We start from the raw sequence: 25,952 nt of genomic DNA on the forward strand, positions 1-25,952 counted from the left end.
CTTTTTTGTTTGCACACTTAAAAGCACAAACTACTTAAAATATATTATTGCCTCCCTCTACCCACCGCTCACCATTTCAAGGATTAACTGGCGCGAATCAGCAGGCCTTCGGTCACCAAACACTTCATTTTGAATAATAACGACCCGTTTTGGAACAAAAGGCATGAAGTTTCAATTTCCTCTCAGTTTTCCTGAGACGATGGGTTGAAGGTCAACTAATCATAAAGGCAGTGTGTTTGTGGGTAACTGGATATGTGCCTGTTCCTACATTGCTACCCAACTCTAGGAATGTACTTTAAACTAACAGAATTCTCGAATGTGATAACTGGCAGGCGTGGGCTATGGTGCATTAAACACCTATGGAATGGACCTGCTTGTGTTATTTCTCTATTACATGGCAGTATAAAGCATTTAAGCACTATTCTAAGCAAACTGTGTCACTAAAGGGAAAAGGGTGAAAAGTACAGTGAGTGTATGCTTTCTCCGTTCTATTATTAGATTTGCATGTAGCACCCCTACTGTTCTTCGTAGTCTACTTTGTATTCTTTTTAATGGAACCACAATGACTATACAAAAATAGATCTGAAGGAAATTAACTAAAGTATTCGTCCATCTTGTGACTTCTTTTCTCAGTGACGTGATATTATAGAGTGTGATTATTTTTCTTTTTTTTTTGGGGGGGGGGGACTACATTTCCCATCAGATGGTTTCCATGGAGCTTTTGAGAGGTGGCAGTGGTCGAGTAGGATGGGGATCAGGGCAGACGTGGGTGCTCTTCTGGAGTGATATGTGGGACTTTGGAAAATGATGGGAAATGCAAGTGTAGGTAGGTGTGGAGATGGTGGAGGTTTACTTCTTGGCAGTTAGGGCCGCGAGGGCGGCATCCACCTCCTCCTCTGGCTGCAGTGGATGCCACTGGGCAATGGGACGGCGGGGATTGGCCAGCATGTCGGACCAGTGTTTGAGCCCAGCGCCCGTGGATTTGCTTCCAACCCAGATCTTCCCAATGGCGTCGTTTTTGCCAATCTTGTCATAATCCAACACTGTGATCACAGCTTGGATTTTCTGGGATGTGGAGAAAGCAGGTAAATATGTTAGGAAAGTGGAATTTGTATTAACACTAAAAAAAAAAAAAAAAGCATAATTTTCCTTCAACTGAACCAATGAGCAAGGTCATTTTTTAAGGGCTTTCAGTCCTTGTTAAAGTGAAAAAAGTCACTAAAAAATGCACAAATAATGGGTTCACCGTCTTTTTGTTGTTGCTTTATTTTAATTTATAGAAATGTGAAATTATAAGTACAATCCCTAAGTTTTTTTTTCCAAAGCACATGTGTAAATTCCTATTGTTTGTTTTTCTTATAAGTAAAGGCGTGTATTTCTGTAAAAATACATGGTTTAAGTTAAACTAAGCTTTGGATAAAAATATGCTCGCCACTGACCTTACAGTGTTACTCATAATTAACATTTTTATTATTATGCTGTTTATTTTAATTGTATTTTATTTCTACTTTATTATTTCAACTGTATATATTTTCTTGTTATGATGCCTTTCTGCCCAGGTCTCCCTTACAAAAGCGATCTCCCCTCAATGGGATTTCCTGGTCAAATGAAGGTTAAATTATAAAAGTAATAATTATAATATTCTAATTTTGTACCTCGAAGTATGAAAAAACATAGTCTTTCAGTGTGTCTTGGATATGGATTATCATTGTTGCAACATCACAATCAGAATTAATTTAAAAATTCACACCAGTTGGTCTTAAACTTCATGTGAATCTGTTTAATTTTTTTTTTTTTTTAATTATTTCTTTCAAATTAAAAATGTATTTTTACATAGTTCACATATTCTCAATATTTATTCATTTTGTAGATTTATTATCATTTTTGTGCCTGTATAACTACCCTATAGGGAACTTTATTTTTATGTTTTATCACGCTTCACACCTGTGTTCTCACTGATTGCCACACCTGTGGCTCATTAGATATCACAACAATAATATAAACTTCTTTCTTTGATTTTGTCCTTTTGAAGTCAGCTATGGGGGTTCATTCTCTTTGATGGTTTTTTATTTGATGATTTATTCCTGTCTGTGTAGATTCTCATTCATTCATGTTGATTTCTCGATTATAAAACAGAACAGGTGAAACATCTTCAAAAATAAAAGATAAAAAAAAAGGCTGATGATGTTTTTTTTTTTTTACCAATTACAATTATTAACCCAATTTTATTTGACCAAAGTACATTTTTTATTTTCTTAACAACACAGTAACTTATTTATTATAGACAGTTCAATCTAAACAGGATTAAAGAAAGTGCTGGCTAAAACCAACATGTGGTAAAAATGGAAAACATGCCCCCCAGCATCCTGTCTTTATTGGAAGTTATTAAAATGTAATGTGGCATTAGAGTATGGTTTGCCCAAGTCTATGTGGCATTAGAGGTTTCATAGATTATGCAACACTAATCACACTTGATTGTTCAAAGCTTTATATGCAGTGATTCACTGAAGCATCATAAAGGAAATATGTTGTGATGGAACCGAAACATAAAACATTAAAAAATAAAAACAGATAACAAAAGTCAGTCCTTGCAGATATTTTAAACCAGCAACCAAAAAGTGCATGCTCACAGGATGTTAATTTTACTTGAAGGTTACTACTGGGAAAAGTAACACACAGCATATGGAGATGCAAAGTGCATTCTAAAATAAGTGACAAAACAGGAAACTCCATCTTTCTATATCCAGGAAACGAGACTATATCAAAGCAAACAGAGACATAGCAGAAAACCCCCAGCAGGGCTCATTGCACAACTAGCTTGGGTGTAATGGATGTGAAGTCTTGACAGTTCCATTTGATTATTATTTAAAGTGCCATGGTTTTTGACATTTTAAAAAACAGAAAAAGAGAAATCTTTGACCACTTGACTTTTTCCTCCTCTCTTTGTTTCACTACTTAAACACATGATACATTTCTAGAATTTCTGCATTCATCAAAAAAAATTTTACTTTATTAACTGTTTTATACAAAAAGTACTAATAACCACATAGCATCCTGATGAATAAAAGCTAATTACACCTACCATGTCCAAAGTCTTGTCCTTGGGCCAAATGCGGCCAACGCTCAAATTTCCACCAGCCCTCAGGCGTCTTTCATAAAATCAATATAGATGGCCCCCAGCATTTTATGAAAACTGTGTGATTGGCTAAAATATATTTTAAGTCGTAAACCTGTGACAACACTGTCGTGACCCTTTTGTGTCAATTTATAGCTCACTGAAGGCCAGCGGTTTCAAGACAAGTGGAAATTGGCATATTTTTTTCAGTTATACATGAAACAACTGTTAATATACCAAGGGACTGTGACTCTTTTCAAGAAGTGCAACATCGACTTCCAGACAAGACATGCTATCTTTGTCAAGCTAATTGGGAAATGACAGTGGAAAAAAAGTGACAGTAATTTTGTTAAGAAACTTATTTAGATTTGTTCTGTCTTTTATTTGTGTTTTATGCTTTTATGTACAGTATAGTGTCTATCTCTTAAACTCTGTTTTATTTCTTTCAACATCAACCTGCCAAGGGAATCCAGATTGAAGTTAGCCTATAATCTTGCATATTTACATGTGTTTTAATGTTCATTAATATGCAGCGTCCTTTTCTCAATAAAGTTAATTGAAAAAATGAAAAGTATACCATTGCAATAAAATGTACATTAAATAGTTCATTTGAATGTAATCCTATTAAAATAGTTCAAAGCATATCTGGGTGAATTGTTAGCCCGTTTTTACCACCCCAAATCTGGCTCACTTTGCAAAAGGTTTGACACCCCTGGTTCCCAAATTTTCTTTTTCTTCCTGTGCTGTTTTCACTGAACAATTACCTGCTCTCTGATTGGCCACAGTGATGTCAAATTTACACAGCGGTATGATACACCTGTCACTTAAAAAAGTTTGTATTGTACCTGCATTTGCTCAAGAGGAATCTCAAAGCTGAATGACTCATTGTAGTACGGATTCAAAGTGTTCTTCTTCACTGTTGTCTTCTTCTTCTTTAGCCTCTTTCCATTCTGCAGCAAGTTAATTTTCACATAGGGATCTGAAATTAGAAATGGGGGTGGGATCATTAGAAGGAAATGTGCAAGGATACGTGGGTTGCAGTGCTGTACTACACCAACAGATGGGGCTAATGCTAAAGCCAGGAGGAGAGGGGTGTTACTGCATGCTGAGCACTGCTGCTTCTGCACGTGAGCAGAACAGGACACTGGGACAGTAGCTGTGCTCACATGCACACTCTCTATTCAGCCTGTGGCGTTGCTACGCACTGTCTACTGCCCCACAAGTGACCTCTCAGAAAGTTTCAAGCTCAAACAAAGAAAAAAACAGTGGTGCAGTGTGAAGAAGCCCACCTGACAGTCCACCTACGTCCATTTTCTTCAGGTTCTTTGCCTCTAGAATGCAGATAGTGAGTTTGCCTGCAGTTGGGACGTAGCGCAAGGAGATGCAAATGTCACCCAGCTTCTCTGGCTAAGAGACACAAGAACAAGCACAGAAAAACATTAAGGGTGCTCCTCAGTAAACGCATGGCTGCACCACAGAAAAAAAAAAAACACCTAATGAACATTCTTTTGTTTCAATTACTTCCTCAACTATCACATTTGCCTGCTAGATTTATTTACAACTACACTGTAGCCGGTTAAGTAATTGCATTGAGAATTGTTGAGGTGGCCCCAGGGAGGCAAGGCATTGACTAGAACCAGTGTTCCAGTGTGAGCTGACACAAACCAGGCTGCAGTGATTATGAGAAAGCAGTGCAGCACTGCAGACATGTTTGACAGCAGACCAAGATTGTCAGCTAATCTATCTCTTGAAAGAGCAAGTGATCAATAGTCAAACAAAAAAAAAGATAAACATTTTACTAAATTTGATGGGATTTTTTTTTCCAACAAACACCTTACCTCCTCTTGGTCTGCACTGTCCAGGTCCCTCCACTCTTCGATTGGTTTTGCCAGGTCAAGGGTGTTCATAGGAATCTTTATTTCTCCGATGACGTCATGTTTGGAGAAACGATCGAAGTCATAGACGGACATTACCAGAGTCTTTCCTCCCATCTCTTGGAAAGGTATCTGAAAGTCAGCAATCAGTCAAATCCATCTCATTTTCATGAAGCAAAAATGCTTTTTTTTACTGAACAATGTCTTCTGAAGAATTATCTCTTTGAAGGACACCTCCTCTCATAGCTCCACTTTAACTCTGCGCCTCGGAGTGGATTTGGTACTTAATACTGACACCAGGTTTTCCTTAAGGCTTAAATTGCTTTGGATTAAATGAAATTATATCTAACGGAAGTGGATTCTACAATGAAAACAAGTGCTTTCAATCAGCAATTCGTCCTAACTTTGGTTGATTTTGTCGGCTTTGTGACTTGCAGATTCAGCAAAGCTGTCTGACTTTGACAGGGTAGTAAAAGAGCTTTTTTACAGAGCTGTGTCAGCAGACAAGGTGCACTAGAGGTGGCCCTCTGCTTTAATACGATTCTGTACCGCATTCTCCTTGTCAGAGGCCTTCAGCAAGTCAGGGGCTTTTTATCACAGCGAGACAGCAGTCAAAGTGTTGAGGAGAACAGCCTCTAAAAACCGTCTAAGCCTTACAGAAAAGACCCAAAAAGACTAAAGATCCTTTAGAGAACCTATTAACCCACTTGTTCACATATGAAGCACAACTGTTTTGTCATTAAATAATTGGTAAAGGGTGAGTCTCTTTCACCTCACCTTGAAAGTGAAGGTCTCGTTGAAGACAGGATTGAGAGTTTTCTTGTGAACTTTTGTGTCAAACTTTTTCTTCTTGTCGGGGAGGACAAAGACCTTCACATAGGGGTCTGAGGTGCCCCCGCTGTCCATGGACAGCAAATCAGCTGCTTGGAGAATTCCCACGGTCAGCTAGGGAGTGTGGAGTTACGTGATTAGAAGACAGAAAAAATACCTTCGATTTTTCATGTCGAATAAAAAGGAAAGCAGACTTGCCTTGTTCTCCTGGAAGTCATAATCGATGGAGTACTGCAGCTTCCCGAGCTTCTCCTTTTCCTTCACTTCTTCCTCTTTCTCGTCTCCTGTTATTCCGGGTTCCACGTCTTCTTCTTCATCGTCGTCATCCTGTTGTTTCTGGAATGAGAAAGGGGGAGGGAGAGCAGCACAGAGAGAAGTTAGAGAATAAACGTTGAGACTGTGTCTAAGCTGAACACCAAACACTGGGCATCAGCATTCGGGTTAGTCACAGCACCTACCTTCCACTTACCCCCTTGTTACCAGTGCAATCTGTTCATCGATGACCACAGTTGCAACCTGACTTGATTTCACTCTTTCTTGGGTGACACCATTTGCTGTTTTTTTCACGAGTATCAACGGCGTGTAAAGTCCGCTAAAGTAGCGTTTCTCTTCAGCTACAAAATGTACACGTTTTTAAGTGAACATAGCTTTGGTTTAAGTTTGTGTTCCTGTGTACAATATTTGAGAAGTAACTGCATGTTAATACACTTTAAAATTTACTTAAAAAATCTTCTGTTGCATGTCTTTAAACAAGCAAAATTCAATGAAAAAACTGACAGGAAAAACAAGAGTTTATGTAACATCATTCAGAATGTTAAGGCAGTGAAAGGGAATGTAAAGGCCAATGGTTTAAAAGTTCTTTAAAAACCATCCCAATTTAAAGCTGACAAATGAACCGCAGGAAATTTTGATAAAGAATACTAACTGTAACTGTATTTTTTTAATTATATAGTCTATTTATGCTTCAATATTTCAACTTTGGCTTCATCATTTGGACACCTTGTCAAACAGATCTGTGAGGGACAGCGGAATCAACGAGCCTCATATAGTGAGGGTCCTTAGGCAAGACCCTTTACGTTACTGCCTAAAAAGTTCAAGTCCCATCAACTGTCTCACAGCTAGGTGTGTGAAATGTGTTCTCTGTATTTAAACCAATCCCCTTGGGGAGTGGTGAGCTGCAGACACAGCTGCGTTTAGAAGGTGGTTTGACCCCCCAATCCAACCCCTTAATGTTGAGTGTCTAGCAGGGAGGCACTGAGTCCCATTTTTAGAGGCTATGGTATGCCTGGATTTGAACTCACGACCTTCCAGTATCAGGGCAAACACTACCACAGGGCAACTGAACTGGTGGCCTTGTATAACTATGTAGCCACAAGGGGACCAAAGTTTGGGTCTCCGTGTGCCGATCCCAAATCCAGGTGAAACATAGGGTTGTGTCAGGAAGGGCATCCAGCGTAAAACTCTCTGCCAAACCAAATATGCAACTCAGTGGAAGCTGATTCACCATGGCGACCCCTGAAGGAAAATGCCAAAAGGTGAACAACATTATGGAGACCTTATGCTATTTCCAATCCAAAGGTGGTTAAGCATATTAATTTTCTGAAGATGTTTCTCAGACAGGGCAGAAATGATGAACGTTTAGCATACTAACAGAAGTTTGTAAAGCAATGCAACTTTCCTTTTGTGGTTTACTACCAAATCAAACAAAATCTGAACCATCAGGAAAATCCTCTTATGTGAGGATTAGTAAATCACTTGAATATAATACTTGCAAATCATCTTTCCAGTTTTAAAAAGAGTGACTCCAAAGTGTTCTGACATTGTTCCAAAACCTTTCTTAAATCAGTAGAAAAAATCTTTTTTTTTAATCCTCAGGTGTGTCTTGGCATTTCAACCCACCTGTATTTACAGTGATACTGGATTGTATTATCAAGTTAAAGGCGCTTCAGTTTTTACTGTAGTTCTCATGTTGGAGGGTTATCATCCTGGCAATCAGATTAGCATGATCTCTTAACGTATTGATTTCTGGGAAAGCAGTGAGGCTATATTTAGATCGTTTTAATAGACCTCTGCTTTTACAACTGTTTTTTTAGAGACTGTGCCAATCTATATCTTTATAACAGCATGTGCAATATGTGCAGTCTTCTAGATTAGGTTTGTATTATCAAAAATGAATAAATGAAAAGATCCTACAGTATGTTGAATAAAAAGTCTGCTTTTACTTTAGATTGATCTTCTGTACATGAAGCTTTTTTGGAGGCATCTGGTTGGTTGGTCAATTTAAAACTTGAAAACTTGGGAAAAAATGGGAATAGCAAGAATATGTTAAAACCAGGTGTTACAGTAAGACTGGCCATTCCAACAAATATAATGACTAAATAATAGCTGTTTTTTCTCAATGGAAGTCTATGGGATTTGGTTTCTTGGAACCAGCAAGTACTTCGTGTTTGGAATGCAAGGTGGGCTCACTTAGTCCAGTTCTCATATACAGTCAATGGTGAGTACTCCAAAATGCAGCACAGAATAAATATAGTCAAGTACAAATTCAGTTCTTGCTGCTGTTTTTTGATTCGTTCTTTTATTATAGAATGGGTGTGCATGCAAAATATCCAAATGGATCTACAATTCCAAATCTAGAGCTCTGGAAATGTCCTAGAAGTCTCTGCAAAAAATCAGTATGCATCAATGCTCACTAGATTTGGGAATATAGACCACAATGCATTCACATTGAAGAACTTATTCAGAAAAATGTATGTGTTTTTCATAAATCATCCAAGATTTTATAATCAGAAAAAAGTACATTTGTAAAGAATCTTTGGAAAATATTTATTTGGCTTTTTTATGTTGGAAAATGAGTGATGTCATATTTGGCGTTTTTTAAAATTATGAGCATAGGTCCAAATGGCTTTAAAATCCAGATAGTCCTGCACTATATAGACTTCTGGGGGTTAGGTCGTGGTGGATTATTTCATACACCACCTACATAGCAACCTAAAAGGTTAGAAGCTAATATGGATTAGCATTAGATAATTTTAATGGAAAACCATGTGTTAAATATATATTTTGGACTGAGACATCTATATAGAAATTTTAAACAGGCATAGGCTACAGAATGTCTGTGTAGATTTCCTGCATTTAGGTATTTTCTATCAAATAAATTGAAAAAGATTCTTGAAGATCAGCAATTTTAGCATTTTTAGGATACTCTTAAATAATTAAAATGTAACCATATTTCATTTGGAGCAAACATAGTACTTTACTGCCATCTACTATTTACTGGCGAGCTGCAAAAGAACAGCAACACACATACAGACAGACAGTACACAGGCAGATCCAACCGCTCTGCACATCCTCAGACTCAAACATGTTCTCTCACACCAGCTTACATGCAGAATGGAACATGCTAAAAGCGCTTTCTCCTTTCTTTCTCTCTTTCTTTAACACACACTCACACAAACATACAAACGCGCACACATACACAATGCTTTTCATTCAAGCATGCCAGGTCTCATAATGCAGGATCAACATTTATGTCAAATGGAAAAAATGTAATTAGAATAGGATATTAAAAGAAATGCTAAATGTATTTTTTTTTTTTTTTTTTTTTTTCCTTTAATGTCAGCTGAAGTTTTTTTTGTTCCTGTGTTCCAAGTGAAATGTAAACATCCATGGTGGCATCATGCTATTCTGAGGATTCCCAGTTTATCTCAAATATAGTTGGGGGCGGAGCTCACAGTTAAAGACATGGTATGTCTGAATGTGGTCTGTTCCACTCAAGACCATGTGGGGTCGCTACCAAATACAGACAGATTGCAGTTTAGATTTTGGATTAAACCACTTCAAGTTTTCGCCCTTTGGCCAAACATCTGGACCCACCATGTCTTTGCAGTGAGACCAAAGTGCTCCAGGGAGGTAGAGGGCATCAGCGTCCGTTGTCTATGTCAGCAGCATGGGTCATCCAAGAAAGTTACTCTCAAGTCAAGTTGTGGCCATTCAATGGTACCTACTGCAAGGGCGTATGCTGGTCTTTGTCAAGAGATACAAACAGCCTCATCTGCCACGGAACTGGGAGCATGTTGGCACAACTAGAGGATGGCGCGTGAAATGTATTTGTCCAGCCATTATAAATTTAGAGTTGTGGTCCACAAGTGAGGCCTGTCACCATGGAAACATGCTCCAAGCTCTCAGTTAGGTAAAGTTTCAGCTATTATTTGACAAATATCCAGCTTACCCCTTGCACATGCATGTTAGTGATCTCTAGTGAGTTGCTCAGTGCACTCGTCATTCAAAGGGCTCAACCACGGGATGAGTTTCATGTTCATTTCATATCATAGACACTTAAACAGACTTTTCTAATGCTGTCTTGCCAAAGATTGCAATCTTTAAAAAAAATCAGCAGTTGGTGAGGCATATCAGTTCAGTGAATTGCGAAGCAGGTTATTTGCTCCCAGGGAGTCCTCAAGCACCCACAGTCAGCACCTAAGCTTGCAAAACTAAGGAAGCCATTGCACTCATTGACATCATCATTGCAATCCAACCCCCCCCTTCCAAGCTCAAGCCCCAACCACCACTGCTCCCGCCCCCCCCGCCCTGGTCTGCACTTACAAAGAGCGGCCAGAGAGGGGTGCCGCGTGCTATCAGACCTACCGTAGGCAGAGAAGTCCACCACAGTCAAGATACACGGAGCACACATAAGACACAAAGCAGGAAGGAGGAGAGCAGAGACAGAGGAAGAGATTGAACTCACAGCAGACACCAAAGAAGGGCATCACAGCAAATGCAGAAAGCTACAATGTAAAGAGTTGTGAAAATGACAGACACCTCTTTTAGCCATTTCTTTTACAGTATATTCATCAATTTTTACTTGACATACAACCCTAAACCTTGTCTAATCATCCAATTTTTGTATGAGTAGTCAGGTTTTTGACCCCATCAACACATTTGAACCAACAAGTTTGTAAAGCTCTTTTATGAAAGTTAAAACACAAACTGTCATAAAAGAGCATTTGAAACCAAGGGTCACTGTCATTTTCAACTCCAACCTCAAAGCACAAGTGAGAGCAACAATAACACTGATGACAAAAATACAGTGAGTAACTAAGAAGAAAAAAATGACAGAAACAATCATTTTTGGTGTGTCAGAACATAAATAACACCTGTGGAAAATATTCTTGACTGGGTTAGAAAGACATAACTTGTACAGTCTGTCAAACTAAATCATTCCACGTTACTGAAATCTATCATCTTGTTAGAATGGTGAATTTGCTTATTCTGTTAATGCAATTAAAACCCCCCAACATATTATAAAAGACATTTCTGGAACAAGGTAATATTTTTGCTGTTTCACTACATTTATAATCCCTGATGACAAAGAAGAGACGTGATTCTCTCCTAAAGCGAAACATACCTCGCCTCCTTTAAGGTTCTTCATTCCCATGTCCCCCTTCCCCTTCTTGCCCTTCTTGTTCTTCTTCTTCTTGCAGCAGCATTTTTTGATGATGCAGAAGCAACATGTTAGAATGAGTAAAGCAGCGACCACAGCAATGGCGATGATGGCCCACGATGGCACTGTTGAGTAAACAGCAAGAATCAAGTCAAAAGTGCTTTGACACTTAACTCACTAAGTATTGCCTTGTACCAACTTTAGCTAGTAAGAGGCAATGATATGTTAGCAGTTAGATTGACTATAAAATAAATTTCTTTGTCATTAAAAAGAGTAGTCGGTATCAATACTAAAGTTCTAATCCATTGCATTGTTTGGAGGCACATCAATAGGTTTGTTGACCTGAACTGATCTGTATTTTGCCCGACACTCACGTGGTATTTTGTCTATTTCGTTCCGGAACTTGTTTTTGATCCTGTCGAAGGCATCGTTTTTGTTGACTGCTTCAGTGGAGTTGTCGTTGGAGATGACTGCAACAGGCGCTGGAGTCACGTCGGAGTCACCGGCCCCAGTTGGCTTGGCAGCAACCATCGGTGCCGTCTGAGGCTTCAGCACGTTGAACTTCTTCATTTAGGCTGCAAGTGCAGTCAACTGGAAAAAAAAAGAAAAGCAGGAAAAAAGCAGTCATTGCATGTGTCCAACAACAAATTGACAAAGAATTGTCTTCCATGAGTGCATTAATGTAAAATAAAAGCATCACTTTCATACTCTAAAGAATGACTTAGAGCCATTGTCCTCAAAATCGAAGCTTATTTAATAAATAAAAACATATCACGCTTGGAAAAGTTCACTAAATGACAGCTGAGAACTCTCAACACATGGTTGTCAGGAGTCAGCTCTCTGTCTCTCCTTCTGTTCACCGGCAGGAGCAATCTCCAGAGTACTGACTACACAACATCTCCTAGAAACCCCAGCGCACAGTTTGTGGATGCTGCTCATCTGTCTTTCATTTGCCAATCACTTACAGAACACTTAAACCCTGCACAGAGCCTCACTTAGTGTGAAGTATTGTTTGTGTCACCCAGTCTGCATTACTGAGCGTTCCTATCTGGACCTGGTCCTCTGTGTACCTGACCCTGCTTTATCTCTGATTGCCTGCTGCCTGCTCTGACCCTCGCCTGGACTCTGACAACTCTAGTCTCTTCTTGGAAGATCCCATGCTCGTGATTGACCTCCGCCTGTCTGACCCAGATTTGGGTTTGTGGACTTTTAGCTGTGCTTAGTTCCTGTCTGAACTAATAAACCTGCTGCACGTGGAACCAGCTGTCTGCCCGTTTGTGACAATGGTAAATGGGGTATACTTGTATTGCACTTAGTACCTTCTGAAGGGCTTTACAGTTCCATTCACACACTAATGGCAGCTTTGCTGCTGAACACTGGTGGCAACTGAACCACCAAGTGCAATGTAGGGTTCAGTGTCTTGCCCAAGGACACTTCAACACAGACAGGAATCAAACCTGGAATCTTCCAACCAGAGGTTGGCTGCTCTACCTTTGCCCCTTAGACACCCCACATGAAAGTAAGTTTCTTGTAGCTGAGTCATGAATATTTTACCACTCATCCAAGTGTCTTCATCAGTCTTGGATTAGTCACTTGGACAAGGAGCAAAATATTTCAAGGAAGGAAAATTTTTAAGTCCAACTGCCATGACTCAACTTGAAGACAAATTCATCTTAATGATTGAGAACCTTCACCGACATGAAAGCACACATATTTTGTAAAGAAGTAGGAGGTTTAAATATACTTCTAGTGAATAGTCAATCAAGAGGGCAAGAAGTGCATAGAAAAAAGTGAAGAAATTGGCAGAATTGCACCCTGCAACAGACTGGCGACCTGTCCAGAGTGTACCCCGCTTTCATCCAACAGTAGCCTGATTAGGCTCCGGCAGCCCCGTGACCCCTTAAGGGATAAAACAGGTTTAGAAAATGGATGGATGACAGAATCACTTAGATCAAATGGAGATACCACCAATTCTAAGATACTCTACCCTGTATTCCTCAGAGCTTGCCTTTTGTCACTGATGGTTGAACCAACATCATCCCATTGCCATATGAAACCATTTGTGATCCAGAAGTAATCGATTACATTATAGGACTCCTTTCCTTCTTTTACCACAATTTCACCAACTTGAATCTCTGTCCCTATTTTTTTGAATCAGTTGAGTAATTGGGCCACGGTGCAGAGCAGTCGCCCTCCACCCATGTGTCAAAGTGTCCTTGAGCAAGACACTGAACCCCACATTGTTCCTGGTGGGTATAGGTTTGGCAGCAGATCCCACATGAGTGTGTAAATATGTGTGGGTGAATGCGACTGTGACTATTAAGCGCTCTGGGCCTTCTAAGAAGGTAGTAGCGCCACATAAGTATATGCCATTTACAGTTAAGTTAACAAATAAAGTTATAGCCCACAACAACCTTAATGTTTGAGTATGTTTTAGCCTAATTGTGTGTCCCAGCAATTGTCTGTCATGTGTGTTGTCCCTATCTCTTCCTTTTTCTCTCTCTTTTCCAGTAGGAGAGCCAGCTCTTGCTTTGGCCAAAGAAAACGACTGCCTCTGTGCTCTCCGGCTCCAGCTCAGCTCTGATCATTTTTTGTTTTGCCAGCAGACAACCCAGCTTTGTCATGAAGCAGCAGCAACACACAGAGCTTGCATAAGATGTTCCTCATAAGCTTGACGCACTGCTGTGCGCCGAGTGGCTGATCATGAACTCGTGCTCCAAAAGAGCGAGCAGAAATGCTACATCTACAGAGACAAAGAAACTGTCTAGTTCTCCCGAAGTGATCCAAAAACATGCACCTCTACAAGTGTTGAAACAACAACCTAAGGGACAACACCTCAACGCTTCCAAAAACAAGCATGAAATTAGCATTAGCTGAATTTCAAACGTAAATAGTCAAGGAGTTTTTCATATTAACATTTGCTTCATTTCATTTGTGTTGCATTTCTTCATTTTGGAGCCGTTCCTCTTGAGACAAAAATGCAACAATTCGTCCTGGTTTTTCCTGGCCTTCAAATTAGAAAGAAAACAGACAAGAAAATCGAAATTCTTGCTGAAGGACTGAGGAGATGGGGTTCTTTCATTAGTCCTTTTCATCAGTTCTTGGACGCAAAAGTGGATAATATGTCTACCTTCTGTTTTTCCTTTTCCGCCGCCATCTTGTTCTTTTTGTACATGAAAATAATCCAATGTGATTCATTCGTCCACTCACACCCACATGTGCATACTCTCACATGCTCACCCACACTGATATCTTTTTATTTTCTTTGGTTATTTTATGTAAATATCACTGAAAGTAGCTTAAAACGATAAATCATTGCTAATCCGTACAGATATTTAGATGTAAATTAGAAAAAAAAGTCATTGCTTATTTGAAATGTGCGTACATGTACTGTTATAATTGCTGGTCGCAAAGGTTGGAGTCAAACCTTCAATTCTTTCTCGTTTTGTGTCTTTTTTTCCTTCTCAATCAGTCCTCCATCATTAAACTTGCTTGTTAAATATTTATGCCAACTGTTTACAAATTATCTTTGTAAAACTGCCAAATAGATAATTAAAATTGTTTTCTTTTTCTAAAATTCAAGAGTGATCATAAAATGTTAGTTTTAACTAATGATTATGACACAGTAGCTTTCAGATTTATTATAAATAACTGGAATTTCAGGTGCATGAAGTCAGACAGGAGACACCAGGTTTATCCGTCCCCGAACCAAACCTCTTGTTCTCCTGCTCAAGACTCTAATGTTTAGCCTGAGGCTATTTTAGTCTGACTCAGAATCCATGCCTTTTGCGATCTCCCACATATCTACAGCTGCTTAAGCTGAAACCCGTCTCGCTTTACTGGTCCCTGTCAGCTGGACTCCTTTAACTTGACAGACCCTTCACCTCAGTTCAAGGGTTGCCACTTCAAAATGCACGAGCAGCACAACGGATGCTCCTTTTATAACGCTGAAAAAGTTCTGCTAAAAGAGGAAACTTCCCAGAATATGCTGATATGTTTAAGGCCATCAGGTTAAAACAGCATATCTACCTCTTTCCCCACTGTTTCAAGCCTAACCACGGGTCTGTTGCAAAATCAATCATTACATGGATGATTACTCACACTTCTCTGGCAACTCAAAACTAAAACAGCTGGTGGATAGAAAAAATATTTCAGCTTTATTTGGAAGAAACTTTTGTTGGAGCAGTCGGAGCTTAATGAAATTTCTTCCCTGTGAATGTGTAAGAAAGATTTGTCATGTATTTTACATTCATCTTTTGATCTGTTTTTCATATTTGCAACATCGTCCTTATAGTTACAAGAAAGAAGGTTGCTTTTACAGCTGTAGGACACAGGCCAAGACCTAGAAAGGTTATCATCAGAGAGGTTTTAATAACCTGCGGTGTCTGGAGAATCGTTGAACTTAAAGATAGATGAGAGCTGAAAAAAGCTAAAATCCAATATTGATATTGATAGAATTATTTCATTTTGAAACAATTTAATATGATATAAGTCGATTAACAACTTGCCTCAGACAGATTGATCTGGTTGGATCATGAGAATAATAATCAGGAATGAGCGATACTGAGCATTTGGGTATCAATCCGATACCAATCGATATTGCCAATATCAATACCAATAGACATTTTTCATAAATGTGGTGAATGTGACATTAAACCTTTAAATGTAAATTGTTTTAATTGCCATGAAGGGTTTTTTTTTGTAAGTTTATCTTTTTAAATTACTTAATAAACATAAAAACAGAATTAGGATATTTTCAATTAAGTGGAAAACAGTTTATTAAAATAAAATCTTCTTGAAATTAAATAAAAAGTGAAGAAGTGAATGAAAAAACAGTCAACAAACCAAAAGAAACAAGCAAATACGATACTAAAACAAAACAATTAGCAATTAAAAAAGACAACTGGTAGAAATATAAATAATCTGTAACTTCTTAGTCTTTAAATTTAACATTTAAAACAGATGTAAAATAATTTGTAAAAAACGACTCAGCATTTAAATAGAGTGGAAATTCGGTGAATCCGCTGGATCTTTTTTTGCAGGTACAGAAAAGTTTCAATCAAGAGTGGAAATATCAATATCTGTGGCCGGTATCAATCTGATACCGATACCAACTTGAGATCGACACTATCAATATTTTGGATCGATCTGCCCAGAACTATCCATCCATCCATTTTCCTGACCGCTTCTTCCCTTTCGGGGTCGCGGGGGTGCCGGAGCCTAACCCGACTATGGGCGAAGGCGGGGTACACCCTGGACAGGTCGCCAGTCTGTCGCAGGGCCTCAATCACACACACATCCACTCTCACAGTCACACCTAGGGACAATTTAGAGTCACCAATTGACCTATGAAGCATGTTTTTGGACGGTGGGAGGAAGCTGGAGTCCCCGGTGAAAACCCACGCATGCACGGGGAGAACATGCAAACTCCACACAGAAAGGTCCCAGCCGGGAGTCGAACCGGGGCCTTCTCGCTGTGAGGCAAGAGCGCTAACCACTGCTCCACCGTGCAGCCCCTGCCCAGAACTAATAGAACTTAATTCATCAAATTAGTTGATTAATCGTTAAACCATATAGTATAAATAAACGTCTTTGGATTTGGTGTAATCTTACTTGGACCTTCTTCAATAGTTGTCTCCATTTCTTCTACAATTTTCTGTACAACCATTCATTAAAACAAATAAAACCATTTTCATTTTTTTCTGAACACGCATAAACCATCTTTATTTTGGCTTTCTGGCTTTACATCTAAACATAAATGATCCTTCTAATGTTCCAGAATACATACAGACCTCTACCTTTTTTCCTTTACTTCATTCACTCACACTCACTAGAGGTGGATCAGTCTATTATCAACCAAATCAAGAGCGCTAAATAATTTATAGGAGAAAAAGGATCATTCGATGAAATCTTACCAGTATATGAAATATGCCACATATTTTATGTCTATACACTGTTTTAAGCTTTGATTACCTCAAGTCTAGAAATTCTGTTCTCACTGTTGTGCAAATAACCCCAACATGAATCTGTAAAATGAAAGTCTATGGCCTGCAGTCACCTTACAACGCTAATGCAAACAATAATACGCTTGCTATGATGTTTTACTTTACTGAATAACATGAGAGTTACAAAACAAAATAAAGCAAACCCCTTTGCACTGGTGTTTCCACAATAAAAGCACAGCCGTTCCAGCAAAGAAGAAAGAAGGAAAGAAATCTCCAACGTCTCATGTGCAAATTCTTCAAGCTCGTGCTAAAGATTCTGCTTCTATTTATTCCTGCATATAAATTATTCAAGTTGAAGATAACGGCAGGAAGCATAAGCTTATATTATTCAAGGCTTTGGACCCATTTTTTGCTTCTTAAGATGTGTGAGGTTATTATAACTTGTCCTGCTGATATTACACTGAAGATGTTTTTTTGTACTGAAATCAGAATTTAGCTGTTAAATAAAAACTACTGCTGCTTATTGCAACAATGATTCACAACATTTTCAAACTGAGAGAAAAAAAATAATAATAACTACAGATACCAACAGCAATAAAGGCTGACATTGGCAGAAATGCCTGTTTTTACCCCTCATATTGAGGAAAGCCGCAGCAATGAAATGAACGGTCATGGATGCGTGGCGGGGTGCTCGGTCTCCTCCACGCCAAGGGCGACAGAAAGGACAGACAGAGAATGGACAGAGAGGACACAGACGCGTGATATTGTTTTATGGCATTCATTAATCACAACAACAAACTCTTGTTTATTCCAGGAAAACCGGCTTTGTGGATTGCTTTGAGGTCATCCTGACAGACAAGCTCCCTCCACCCAAAAAAAACACTTAAATCCAATAAACAGAGGTACCATCAGTCCCAATGATCAGATTGTGAAGAACAGCTGAAGCAGGCTGCAAACACAGCTTCAGGTGCAGATGAACCCATCAATCAGAATCATTTCAACTCTGAGCTCTGAGTTGAAAAAGAAGTTGGGACAGAAAACCCATTTACAAGTGAAATGTAATGGCATTAATCAGCTGCATTAACAATAAATAAATAAATAAATAAATAAATAAGGCTGAATTCGAATTGCTTCCTTACCCCTCCAGGTCCTCACTATTGCTCCCGTTGTGGAGCATTTAAAGCATTAGCGAAGTGTTTTCCCATTTTCTCACAATATGGGGGAAAAAATGTTCAAGCAGCTTCTTCACACAGACCACCAGGTTCTGCAACCACAACCAACGTTTCATCGACCTTTGACCTTAGGAAGAGTCAGCCATGTTGAATTAAAAAAAAAACCTTATACAAAACTTATTACCAGTAACTCCTCAAGCCTCATTGGTAATCTACTTGGGGGGGGGGGGTTGAACTAATGCATGTAGATTTTGAAAGGTGCTATTGCTTTCACACTTTTTACAGAATTTTAGGATGATGTAATAAATGAATCACTAGCTCGACCTGACCAAAACGATACAACACAGTACGAGTGTACTAGGAATGTGGGCGTAATTAGCAAAAAACGTCCATTGCCAAGGAAATCCAAAAACGTACTTTTTCTAATAGTTACATAGATCTGTTCATCACTTCTAGGCAACCAAACGTAAATGGTTGCTAGGGAGAGAAAACCAACATAAATGCTGCCATTTTGAAAAAAGTGGGGTTTTTTTTGTTTTTGTTTTTGTCATTTGCTGCTTTATCACCCCTCACCCAGTGAGGGCAGGTCAAAAGGGAGCACACTTGCAGGGGTTGGGCAAAAAAAAAATACTCACGTCTTTAATTTTGCTTTAAATGGTCTGTAAACACATTTTAGTCCATTCTACCACCAACATTCTTACATTTAAGCAAATCATAACTATGAACAAATGTGATGGTAGCCACTTTGTAATTATACTTGGGCCTAGTTTTGTGTGGAGGACAACTTCAACAATACTGTCTCTATAGGTTCTCCACTTTTGCCAGATGTTTCAATTCACTTAGATAAGAGAAAATACATTTTTGGCTGGAAACCACTGTCATTCCCTGACCAAAACTTGTATTTATACCAGTAGTTTGAAACAAAATAAATGTCACAAATACAGGTAATGTTCAAGTTTTGAGGTTTACTATTTCAAATTATTTAATATCAAAGCAACAAATAATTAGGAATGGTTGTCTGAAAGTCAAGATGAAACAGGACGTTTGGACAGGAAAACGACTAATTTTAATCCCACTGTAACACTACTGATCACACAAACAATCGGAGAGCAGCATCACCCCCCAAAAAAACACACAAAAGCAACATCAGGTGGCATGTTTTGAAAATGACAAGAGCTTATCTAGCGGGCACGGCTGGCTTCTGCGTCCCGTTGCATATCTACACTGTCGGTGGGGCTTTAAATTTGTTGACACAAAAGCTAATTTGACATGTGCCTGTGTCAGGATACGCTGTAAGCTCTGACGGAACCAGGATCAGATATTTGTCTTAAAACCTGTCATAAAATATGCAAATATGGTGAGATGCAGCCAATTACTCCCTTTATAAATCCCTGCAAGTGACGGGAATACTTTTCATTCTTTCATCATTTTGAATAAACTAATATTCATCCAGTTGATGGAAGTAGAGTCCATGAGCAAAATATATATAAAAAACAAAATAGTACATTCTTTTTTATTATTATTACAGCTTTAGGAAGTCAAGATTCTTACTTGATGGTCCTATCAATTTTAGAATTTAATAAAGAAATATTTTCATAATTAACATTCTCAAGGATTTTCATTTTTTTTCACAATAAGAACACTTTGCCCTAAAATTGCTGACCTTCTGAATTTCAAAGAGATGGGTTGAATACATTATAAACTACTTCTTTTTTCATACTTACTTCACTATTCATGCCGCACAAACAACAGTTTAGGTTTACAAAAAGTTTCATTGAGAAACCATCAAACTACTTCCTGTAAAAGTCAGATCCTGAACGCTAATACTGAAGCGCCCTTGACCGTGATTCTTGACTTCCATTGCCTTCATCAGAAAATGAAGCACCAAACATCTCGGCAATGTTCCGATCTGCACGGTATTCCATTAAAAAAGGTTATATGACTGAGATGTGCAGCATTTTTTATTATTCATCCCATCGTGCGTGTCTCATTTTGTCAATGTCTGACTCACAATAAGTACCCAAATCAAAATGCTTGGCTGCACAGCCCAGAGGTGCATTGAATAAAATCTGTCCCTTGCTGCTGAATACATTACTGTACGTTAGACGAGGATCAAGGACTTGTTTTTTTTGTTGTTCCTCTGAGCAAACTAACTGGTTGTAGCAATATTATGCACTAAGAGAGCCTAATTTCCTTAAAAAAAGATCATTTATTGGCTTCTAAACTGAATCGAAGGAAGAAGTCTAGCTTAAAATGATCTAAAATTATTAGAAAAAAGCTTTTATTTCAATTAATTTTTGCATTTTAGTTGTATAAAAAAATTGTGATACAAGATTAAAGAAAAAATGTTTGATTTCTTTAAATGTTGTCCCTTTTTAGACCATCCGTGCCCTCTTGTAGCGTGCTTAGGAGAACAGGCACACAGGGTGAGCTCTCCAACATATTATCTTGCATTTGTCAAGCTGGTCTCTGAAAAGTGCTGCATCTGACATCCCGCATGAGGACCGCTCCACGTGACATCCCACGCTGTGATGGGGGAACTCCAGCCCCCGGCCAGCTTCATGACAGGGATCGTGTTCGAGGTCTTATTAGCACCCAAGTCGGCTTCAAGAATAATAAAAAACAGAAAACTCAGGGATGAGCTAAAGCTGTGCAGCTGCTGTTCTAAACAAGAACAAGTACCCCGAGCAGCAATTAATTAACGATCCAAAGCCAGACGGCCAAGTTTGTTTTCCCGCGGCGCTGACAAGTTGCCTCCACCACGGTTCACGCAGCTGTCTGCCACTGGCCGATCCGTGCAACTTCCAATTCATTCATACTTTTTAATTAAATGCAGCGCATGGCCTGCACATATCATCCACTTTTCAAAATGGCTCCCTGAAAGTTGAAGGAAAACCAATAGGATCACGTGAGCGCACCTCGGGGCAGCAGTCAGGAGCAGTGGGGCAGCAAATTAACTATTGAGTATTAGGCACTGAGCAAAAGGCTGCTGCCTTTAAAGAGGAACAACAGCAGAGGCCGCTTGTTTGTCCTTGGCCATTAGACAAAAACAAAAAAAACACATGGGTTTCCCAACATACAAAGCAAAGTGAATAATGTGACACCAATGAAATTATGCAGCCCCCACTGAGGCCCCTGCCATCTGTGACATTATGGGACATGTGTGGGTGGGCAGAGTGTTCAGCCTCCAGCTGAACTATAGCTGTGCATCCTGAGCAGCTTCATTTCCTCCGAGTCTGATGTGATTGCTTTAGTAGGATGCGTCGCACTCTTGAAAACATCTTAAAGAAGTTTTTTCACTTGCACAGATTTTAAAAAGTAAAGAAAGAGGATATTATTACCCTAACCAGAATAAATTATCGTTATTCTATGCAACTTTTTTTAAAATAAAAATTTGTTGCTCGAAAACCCCCAACGATCATTTTTTGATCTGTTGTAAAAGCACTCACAGTCGTATTTTAATCATAATTATGCTAGTTTTAGCCAAAACTAAAAAAAAGAAGAAAAAAAATGTTTTCTAGGACAAAGTTTCCTCAGAACCAAAGTAGTTAATTAGAATTTTGTCTCTGAATTCTGGGTGGGACTGTTGGCAGGAAGTAAGCTTGCCCCCATTTCCCATCATTCCTTTGTTTATGCGCTCTCCGAGTACCTGACAGACTCTCACAACCCCAACCTAACATTAGCGGTCCAACGAAAACTACTTTTCTTTATGCATGTATATGTCATCTGTTTTAGAATATGTTAAAAACAGCAAACCCACCATTTCATAGAGTTTGGTCTTTAGGAAATGATTTTTAAAGCCGCACACACAACTTGAGTTAAAATATTTAAATCTATAGGAACATTTTTGACTAGTGCTGTGTCATATCTGATCTCAAGATTGTCTGATTTAAGCTGAAAGTGTGCACTGAAAAAATATGGAAAACAAGAGACGGGGTTTTATTGGAACCAGTATAAACTTTACTGCAGAAGGAAAGCTGGACTCTAACAGTGGAGCTATGTCAATTAAAGATAATGTGCAGTTTTGTTCCCAAACTGTTGAGACTTCATGGTAATTCACTCACTTTGAAATCAACTGGGGACTTTCGCTGTCTTAATGGTTTCATTTTGGTCTCATTTTGGCCAAATTTTAATAGGATTAGAAGGGAGATACTGGTGGCTGCAGTGCTTGTTATTTTCCACAGGAGGATGAGGAAAGCTGGGTCGCATTTGGCTTGAGTCAAAGCAAAGCATTTTCAAGCATGTGACCTCAAAGCAACCGTGGATGCTGGTTATTGTCGATAAAAGAACTAAATTGGTGAAACTTTGGGATGATGCTCAGTTTTTATTACTACAATGTTGCAAATTAGAAAATCAACAACTGCCATTGCATCTATTGGATTCCTAGTTTAAATGTCCCAGTCTCCCACTGACAACTTATGTCCTTCAAATTCTCAATTAAGCGCATTGTCATCATTTTCACACACACAGTCAGCTGAATAGACTTCTACTGTATGGTCTGTGCAGTCAGAACGTTGCTAAGTATATGGCAGAGACTGATTAGGACAAGGTAGTGTGTTGTAGTTACAAAGCACTCTCTTTTGTCACGTCATGGTGGAGAGCCAAGAAAGTGACAAAACCTTGGCAGGCCCAAAGACACAGCACATGGTGCAAAACAGCTTGTGCAATCCAGATTCTGACAGTCTTGACCAAAAGCCTGCAAAGCTCCATGCACAATCCAGCCACGAGACTGTGCTCAGCAGCTGCCAGATAACATCACGCCATTGGTCGATGCTGAAACAGGAAATATGACTAACAAGATTTCAGTGATCTATTAATCTTTCCTGTGTGTAAATTCCCAAAAGGACTGCTCAGAGCAGACCAGCCTTCTTTTCTCTATCTGGATTGATTGTTCTGATGTGGACCAACAAGTGAACTTCTGGTCCAACTGATTGAGTCCAAAGAGGAATAACGAACAAAGAGAAAGTGGGAAACTTAAGACAAGTAACCAAAAGTTAAATACTGCATCATGGGCACATGTGAACTAGTGTATAAGGAAAGGGTCAGAGGCTATAGAACTAGTGCCATGGACTTACTTACTTAATTGTTTCTGTTTTTATTTCCAATGAATGTTTTGCGGCCAATTCCACTTCCAAGCAAAGCCTTAAACCTCGTTTTCTTGTATGGACCAGTTAATTTTGGCGAGATTTCCACTCAGTTGAGCCTCGCTCCCACTGAGCGGTTTGTTCTCACGGCGCATGCGTGGTGTCGACTGCTAGCATGTCATTATAGTGCGACAATTAGAAAAGCAACAACAATGGAGGTCATCCAGCAGCTCGTCTTTTTCTTGCTTTACTTTTTGTAGATCATGTTTAACAGGAAATTAATATTGTTTGAAAGATAATTGGAGTATGAATATCGCTGTAAAGAGGAGAACTGAATCCTTAGCTTAGCGCTATATTGGTGCTTTCTAATGTCGTCAACATTTTCTGCCAATCAATGGGTGGCAAACTCCGCCCCAACCGTAGCGTTCCACTTTTCTATGAACCTACAGGCCCTCTAGACAAGGTATGGGTTGGAACTGTTTAATGGGTCAATTTTAAAATGGAAGCGCTCAAAATACCGGACCGTACCGGACCGCTCAGTAGAAACAAGGATTTAGTCACCTGCACACTCACATATATGCTGCAGGTTTTTGGGTCGTCCGAGCCCATGAAAGGGTCATAGACAGGAGCATCTGCATCTTGAAGCCTCACTCCAACTATATGTTATTCCTTTGGAAAATTGTTCCCTCTTTAGTCATGATTTTGCAGTTTTTAGCAAAAATCAATAAGCTTGTGTTGTTTGTGAAGACACATTTTCTGCAGAGCAGCAGGAGCTCATTAGAAATTCTCCTCTGAGTAAGTGGGCGAAAGTAGATATCCCAGCATTACTTTGTTTAAACAGACTTCCGCTAGTTTACAGACCCTCACAACCATGCTCACATGCTAGTGTTAGCGTAGCAAAAAAACAAAAAAAAAAGGCAAGCAATATCAGAGCTATCTAGCCATACACTTTTGAGCCAGAAGTCATCTCAGATGTAAAAAACGAAGATATTAATGGATCTTTTTGTCTTAAAGTGGAGGATTTAGAACTGGAGTGGGGCAGAGAGACTTTGGATACATCATCCCTTGTATAAAGTAATTCTCAGAAATGCAGCTTTATTCTTAAATTTGTTTTTCCATCATGAGAAAAATGCTTAAAACACCATTTTTATTGGAGTGGGTCTTTAAAGTGAGTGCAGGTGCGTCCTGCATTTTCCATGTGACTCATGCGGCCATCTAAAGGGTCAACATAAAAACTATACAACTGTTGTGTGTGTGGTAAGTGCATAGTAAAGTATTTGTAAGGATAATGTAAGCTGCAGACACTCATGGCGTACTGGTGATAGTATAGTAAGGTGCCCTTGCACCGCATTCTTGTCACATGTATAGTGCGTGCAATGGCTCCTTCCTGTCCACATGTAAATGTAGCACACACTGGTTTTTCAGGTGATATAAAAGTCTCCCTAGGGTGCCCGTAAAATGCAGACACACAAAAAAAGCTCTGATTGTCTAATTTCCTCATTTTTAACATGCGTACAAGAAACTCGCACCTATCACTGCTGGTGAGTTTGAAAAAATGAAAAATCCATCAGAAGTATTTGCCTTTCACCTACTTCACCCCTACTTTACCTGTTGTTGCTTTAAAAGGTATTTAAATGATTGTTTTTCAAATGTATCACCATTATCTTTTTATTCCTACAAAAACCTCTGCATGTTCACATTTAAACCCAAGTACTGCAACTCAGCACAAGTGGTGTTGCAGCCAATTGAAATGGGACATTTAAGGAGACATTTCTGCTTTTAAAGGGCAACCAAACAGTTACAGTTACAGTTGGAGGCTGACTCCACCCACAGCTGAAATGTAAAAATCCAGTCAGAGGGGTGGAGCTGGAGATCAGGGCTTATCATTACTGGAGCTGCAGATCATGACTTGGGACTTCTGAAATGACGTGGTACTTAACATGGTTTGACCTATTACGAAATTCACATATAATACCTCAGTTCAACTTGTAGGGGGCAGCACACACCAGTTTTTGACAAAATTAAAAAAAAATTAAATACGTTTATTTTAATTTTCCAAAAATTTAGCAATGACAGCACTTTTAAATCCCCATTTATAGAGGTCAACAGTCAAAAAAAGTTGATTTAGGGTTTGGTTACTCTGCAAGGAAGCAAAAAATAAATAAATAAAAGATGGTGCAAGTAAATTTAAGTACCAAAAACAGCCTCAAGAAAAAGTGACCATTAATTAGAGATAGGGTAATAACAGTCCTTCGTCAACAAAATGCAAGGGCATCAAGATGTCCTCTGAACTGACTACTGATTGGACAACAGAAGCTAAGATAAGGCGCGGATTTATGCATCCTCATTCTAAAAACAATAAGAGAAAGGCCTCTCCTGCATGAACCCTCTCCCATGTGCTGACCCAAGGGGCGGAGCAAATAGGTCCAGTTACAAACCTGCTCAAGCAGATAAAACAATGCTAATTCTTACCTGCGGCTGAATGCAG

At 39.1% G+C, this 25,952-nt stretch overlaps 1 protein-coding gene across 2 annotated transcripts in view; it reads right to left on the minus strand.

Moving 5' to 3' along the window:
- Window positions 1–25,952, minus strand: part of LOC112158650 (synaptotagmin-2) — a gene marked incomplete in the record, with an annotated part of 78,869 nt that overhangs the window by 5,560 nt on the left and 47,357 nt on the right. Inside the window, 8 exon segments of one of the 2 annotated variants that reach the window (XM_024292092.2) lie at window positions 1–1,065; window positions 3,961–4,094; window positions 4,405–4,522; window positions 4,954–5,121; window positions 5,767–5,934; window positions 6,019–6,147; window positions 11,228–11,388; window positions 11,638–11,854. In XM_024292092.2, coding sequence (XP_024147860.1) covers window positions 850–1,065; window positions 3,961–4,094; window positions 4,405–4,522; window positions 4,954–5,121; window positions 5,767–5,934; window positions 6,019–6,147; window positions 11,228–11,388; window positions 11,638–11,833 — 1,290 coding nt within the window. 2 annotated transcript variants of the gene reach the window in all.

This window comes from Oryzias melastigma, linkage group LG7 (genome assembly GCF_002922805.2).
Source record: "Oryzias melastigma strain HK-1 linkage group LG7, ASM292280v2, whole genome shotgun sequence".
Classification (NCBI taxonomy): domain Eukaryota; kingdom Metazoa; phylum Chordata; class Actinopteri; order Beloniformes; family Adrianichthyidae; genus Oryzias; species Oryzias melastigma.